General features: G+C 41.1%; 1 protein-coding gene across 3 annotated transcripts in view; it reads right to left on the reverse strand.

The window, feature by feature from the left end:
• CATSPERB (catsper channel auxiliary subunit beta) overlaps positions 1-6,310 on the reverse strand; it is a 196,331-nt gene that overhangs the window by 62,319 nt on the left and 127,702 nt on the right. For all 3 annotated transcript variants that reach the window (XM_017857906.1, XM_017857907.1, XM_017857908.1), the window contains one exon: positions 1,435-1,589. In XM_017857906.1, the coding sequence (XP_017713395.1) occupies positions 1,435-1,589 (155 nt within the window). The remainder of the gene's footprint in view (positions 1-1,434; positions 1,590-6,310) is intronic.

The raw sequence follows: 6,310 nt of genomic DNA on the forward strand, positions 1-6,310 counted from the left end.
AAAAAAAAAAAAAAAGATTAAGAGCTCCAACACTGTAATAAGAGGCAATGATTATTTTTATCCAGAGAGAATGCATGCATAGTTTGTGGAGAGGGAAGTGATATTGTTGAGTATGGCTTCATCAAACTTGTCCTAAGTATACAAATACCTGTAGGTTTTTTTTTTCTTTTAATAATTTAAACTTTCACATAAGGGAACTAAGACACTTTCTACAAATTGTGAAGTTGGTGAAAAATGGAGGTAAGTGCTGTTTTTTGGTTAGTTCTACGCTCCTGCCCACATCATTCACTTTGTATAAATGCAGAATCCACACCCCAGACTTGGGCAAAGACATAGGGCGTCACATGTGGCATCTTCACTCTCCCATGGAAGTTCCTGCCCTCATTCTCTATGCAGGGTGGGGAGAGGGGAAGCTAAACACCATCCTCTCAACTGCAGCTTTGGCCTGGCAATTGGAATGATCTGTTAAAATCAGATTCATCTTTTGTTCCATTTCCTTGAAGTCAAAGGGCAGGTTTTACTAACCCCAGTCAAAAATATTTGATAATTTGCTCATGGTTTGAGAGTGTCCAGTTTTGTAACTGGTGCCCAAGGATGAGCTACCTTCACAAGTAGCATATTACACATTAAACTATTATAAAAACCTGTATCAAGTGTCATCTGTAAAGAAGATAACTCCTTTTATGTTGTCACTAGAAAAGAAGAAACCAGGGGCAGGGTTAATAGGAAAGAAGAAAAGTAGACCACAGCTCATGTTCCTTTTTTTTTTGTTTTGAGGCAGGGTCTTGCTCGTTTGCCCAGGCTGGAGTTCAGTGGCACGATCACAGCTCACTTCAGCGGCATGATCGCAGTTCACTTCAGCCTCAACTTCCCAGGTTCAAGTGATCCTCCCGCCTCAGCCTCCCAAGAAGCTGGAACTACAGAAGAATGCCACCACACCAGGCTAATTTTTGAATTATTTTGTAGAGCTGGGGTTTCACCTTGTTGCCCAGGCTAGTCTCCAACTCCTGGGCTGAAGCAATCTACCCACCTCAGCCTCCCACAATGCTAGGATTACAGGCATGAGCCACGGTGCCTGGCCTCACAACCCATGATTTTCCAGGGCCAACTTTAGGAGGTAGAGAATCATCCCTACCTTGGCCTGGGTTGGGAGTAATGGTTCTAGGTTAGAATGTCTAGTGTTGTTGTGTTGTGAAGATATTTGCATGAAGATATTCTAGGTGGAATTGAAGCTATATAACCCCATATGGGACTTGGAAGAAGATTTGGAGATGTTTGTGGCACGTGGAGGTTCTTCCTTTAGTTAAATAGAGCAAACTGCATTAATGAGTTTGTCCCAAGGAAAATACTTTCCCATTTTCCCATTATTCTGTGTATCGAATGTGGCATTTTTCTTAAAATAAGGCAAACTGTTTCAATGCATTATATACTGACCTGTCCAAAAAGATTTCTAGAATTTCCAAAGGCTGTGGGTGGTCCACTAGCTTCAAAGCGACCCGGAGTCAGCTTATGTAGGAATCCCAAGTGATCGTAGTATAATGTGAAAATTCTCTCAGTAACACTTCCAACTGCACCGTGTCTTCCCATTCCTATTAGGAAATAAAGAGAAGTGTCTTGATACTGATATAATAGAAGTCGAAAAACATTAATATCATACCTTGTAAAGACACCTTCATTTAAACTAAGAGGTGGAAGTAGGGCCCTGAGACTCCTGAATTAGGAAAATGCGTGTTAGTTTTTGTTAAGTCCCTGGGAAGTCGTTTCCAGATTCTGCGTCACTACAGAATCTGTTCACTGACGTAGGGGAAGAAACAAACAGAGGGGATGTTTAATTAAGAGATCTAGAGGAAAATAAGTTAGGTCTCTCTAGCAGTGGTTTCTCTTCCTATTACCAGCAAATCAGATTCCTGAAGAGGTAAAAAGCAGTGAGAAAATGCCTTAGGAAGGCAAGGGGAATCATCAGTAGACATTAGTCATTAAGTTATACTAGGATTAATATGTTGAACCAAACTGGGTGCGCTGTGGTTCTCTCATCCTTAGGGCGCCACATTGAGAGGCACTGTCAGTAATCAGATGATGCCACAGCATTCACTTAGCCAAGCAGACACTGGTCCTGAGACAGGGTCCCCTCCCTTGGAAGGAGCTAGAGTGAAAGATCATGGCTCAGGATGAAAAAGGCTAATTTCTGCACACTGTGTCTCACCCAAACCCACCCAGTTAGCTCAGGCTCTCCTAGTTCATTCTACACATTGGAGTGTCCAGGACTCAGTTTTTAGATTTCTTCTCTCACTATCTTTGGAGATCTCATACAGTTTCAGGATTTTAAATCCATATTTAGATAGATAATTCCCAAATTTAAGTCTACCATCTAGTGCTCTTCCCTGAAGTCTAGGCTTATGTAGCTAACTGCCTTGCAACAGCTTCGTTCGATGTTGGTTGGGCCTCTCAAAGTGAACTCATTTCCAGACTGAGCTCCTGATCCTCACGCAAACCTCCTCCAGCCCCAGCCTTCCTCACCTTCATTAATGGCAGCTGCATTATTGCTGCTGCTCAGCCCAAAAACCTCAGTGTCATTCTTAATTCCTCTGTCTCTCATACCCTGTATCGAATCCATCAGAAATCCTATTTACTCAAGCCTCATAATAAATATAGACTCCAGCCACTTCTCACCTCTGTCACCACTATCACCCTGTACAAGCCACTGCCATCTCTCTTGTGCCTCCTAATTGGTCTCCGTGATTCTGCCCATAGCTCCCTTCAGTCTATTCTCAAAAAAGCATCCAAAGTAACACTTTCAAAATGTTAAGTCACTTCATCCACTCCCCTTATCAAAACTCTCCATGGCTTCAACCTCTCTCTCAGTAAGAGTCAAAGTCCTTGCAATGCCCTCCAAGGGCCACCGTGGTCTGAATTCCAGTACCTCTCTGACCTTATCTTCTATGACTTTCTGCAATGCTTACTCTGCTCCAGCTACACGAGCCTGAAGTTGTCTATCTCCACAATTAGATAATCTGTTACAGGAATAGCTGGGCTCCTTCCTCTCCAACTTTACACTTCTAATATATTGTTCTTGCTTCTCTAGACTAATTCAGCCCTCCAATACAATGATGGATAGAGGTAGTGGTAGATGACATAGCAAAAGCTTTTGGTGTGTTACTAGAAAATCTGATTGGATATTTGCTATAGCTTCTTCCCCCCCAGCTACTCTTAATCAAGAAGTTACATTCTATTCATGCTTTAATAAGTGTTTGTTTAAAAAATCATGAATGGCTGGGAGCAGTGGCTCACGCCTGCAATCCCAACACTTTGGGAGGCTGAGGTGGGCAGATCACCTAAGGTCAGGAGGTCAACACCAACCCGGCCAACATGGTGAAACCTCGTCTCTACTAAAAATACAAAAATTAGCTGGGTGTGGTGGCACCTGTAATCCCAGACAATGTAAATCAGGGCTGCAAATCTTACAGAGGCCTTCCAATGGCCATAACCTCTCAGACGGGGTTTTCTCTCTTTTTCTTTTCCTACCCACTTAACAAGACGACTTTGTTGTATTCCTTGGGGATATGTGTGAGTGTGTATGGATTTACCTCTGATTCATCTTTGTCCTAAGGGTAGAGCCCTTAGGGGTTCTGGTGTATGGTGGGGCACACCATCTATCATTCTCACTACCTGGGTAGACTCAGGGCCATAACTCTTCATTAGTCCACCAAATTCAAAGTCTAAGTTTGCAGGAATTTGTAAATCTCTTCAGGTCTAAAGGACTTTGGTACTGTGTGCCCTGTTTACCTCTCCAAGTGTATTAGCCTGTTTTCATGCTGCTAATAAAGACATACCTGAGACTGGGTAATTTATAAAGGAAAGAGATTTAATTGACTCACAGTTTCACATGGGTGGGGGAGGCCTCACAATCATGGCTGAAGGCAAATGAGGAGCAAAGTCACATCTTACATGGTGGCAGGCAAGAGAGCTTATGCAGGGGAACTCCCTTTATAAAACCATCAGATCTTGTGAGACTTATTCACTGTCACCAGAACAGCACGGGAAAGGCCTGCCCCCATGATTAAATTACTTCCCACCAGGTCCCTCCCACAACACTTGGGGATTATGGGAGCTACAATTCAAGGTGAGCTTTGGTTGGGGACACAACCAAACCATATCACCAAGGTTTTGTTTTCCCTTAGAGTTTGGCCTGGTTGTTTCTATTAGCTTTTCAGGTTATCAATTTAGAAAATAATTTTTCTAAGTATTTTGTTAAATTATTCTCAGCAGCAAAGTGATGCCACAACTGGAAATGGATATTGTGTTCTGTGGATGATGTTCATTGTATCATTACTTATCCAGTTGCCCTATGTGTAACTCTTGACTATACCCACTTCCTCCTATTTCACAGCCAATCCTTCACAAACTCCCACTGGTTTCATTCATAATTTGCCATTGTTTTCTTCATACTTATGGCCACTTTTCTAATCTAGACCCTCATCATCACACTGAAACTTTTAAAATAGCCTCTTATCAACATATCACTTGGCCTAAAATCTTACCTCTTCAGGAATCTGATTTGCTGGTAATAAGAAGAGAAACCACTACTAGAGACTTATTTTCCTCTAGATCTCTTAATTAAACATCCCCTCTGTTTGTTTCTTCCCCTACTTCAGTGAATAGATTCTGTAGTGACACAGAGTCTGGAAACGACTTCCCTTGGATTTCACAAAATCTTACATTTTCCAGTATATTCCCCTATATGATCTTTCTAAAATACAACTATGATTATATTAATAATCTTTTAATGGCATGATGAAATTCTTTAGCTTGACTCAAATGGAAAACTGGCTTCAGTTTACCTCCCTGCTCTCATCATCAATGAGTCAACCCTAGGAAATTTAGCTGTAGTATACTACATGTGCCATATATTTCAACACTTAATTCCTCTACATGGAATGTTCCCTTATAGTCTTATCTTGATCTTCATATATTAAAGATTTAATACTGTCAATTTCAAATGTATTTTACTTTGGCACTTTAGTTGATTTCTTCTTATGTTCCTTATAGTTCATTTTTGTATATTTACATATCTTGTATTATTTTAGAGCATTGATTCAATATGATATAATTTTACTATTTATATTTTATCACAGAAAGAACTTTGTTTATTAAATACTTTTAGCCTAAAACTCTTGCTCTGTGTGAATATGAACATTACTGCCTCTGCTTTCTCTCCCAGTGTGTTTGGCACAGTTGTTCAAATCTTTATTCATATTTTTTTCTCTCCACTTTAGCTTTAAGTTTTTCACTCCTGGCAATATATTTTAAGATTTTAAAATCCAAAATAAGACTCTGTCTTTAATTGAGAAATGTAGATTACCTCCGATATCTGCTCATTCCCTCATCTGCTTCAGGGCTGCTCACCTAGACTACAATACATGCTACACCACACAACACAACAAATGCTTCACCTGGCACTTCCTATTCACCTATCTTGCCTTTTTTTTCCTGCGTAGCATTTATCTTACATACAGCCTATTTTGGTTTATTTGTTAATTATCAGTCTTTTCTGACAAGTGTGTAAGTTCCACAGGAAAAGAGACTGCTGTACCCTTAGTGATTGGAACAATACCTGGCATATACGAGGTACTCAATCAATGCTGTTGAATAAATAAATCCATAACATTTGTGGTGATAATTGTAGACCAGCTCTACTTTTGGTTATTCTATTTTATACTTCGTACATTTTCCGGTATGTCTTCTTTTCTCTTTTTCATATCTATTTTTATGGGTTATTCTGTTTCCCTTGCTTTAATACATATACACAAACTTAAATGTATATATATGTGTGTGTGTGTGTGTGTAGACATTGTTGCCCCGGCTGCTCTTGACCTCCTGCACTCAAGCGATGCTCCTGCCTTGGCCTCCCAAAGTTCTGGAATTACAAGTATGAGTCACACATCTAGGCTTCTTTTGTTTTTTAAGACTTGTTGGCCGGGCGCGGTGGCTCGAGCCTGTAATCCCAGCACTTTGGGAGGCCGAGGCGGGTGGATCACAAGGTCAGGAGATCAAGACCATCCTGGCTAACACTGTGAAACCCCGTCTCTACTAAAAAAAATACAAAAAAACCTAGCCGGGCGTGGTGGCGGGCGCCTGTAGTCCCAGCTACTCGGAGGCTGAGGTGGGAGAATGGCGTAAACCCGGGAGGCGGAGCTTGCAGTGAGCCGAGATCCCGCCACTGCACTCCAGCCTGGGCGACACAGCGAGACTCCGTCTCAAAAACAAACAAACAAACAAAGACTTGTATTGTACACACTTTTTTTTTTTTTTT

This window comes from Rhinopithecus bieti, unplaced genomic scaffold, assembly GCF_001698545.2.
Source record: "Rhinopithecus bieti isolate Rb0 unplaced genomic scaffold, ASM169854v2 scaffold_41913, whole genome shotgun sequence".
NCBI classification, from domain to species: Eukaryota; Metazoa; Chordata; class Mammalia; order Primates; family Cercopithecidae; genus Rhinopithecus; species Rhinopithecus bieti.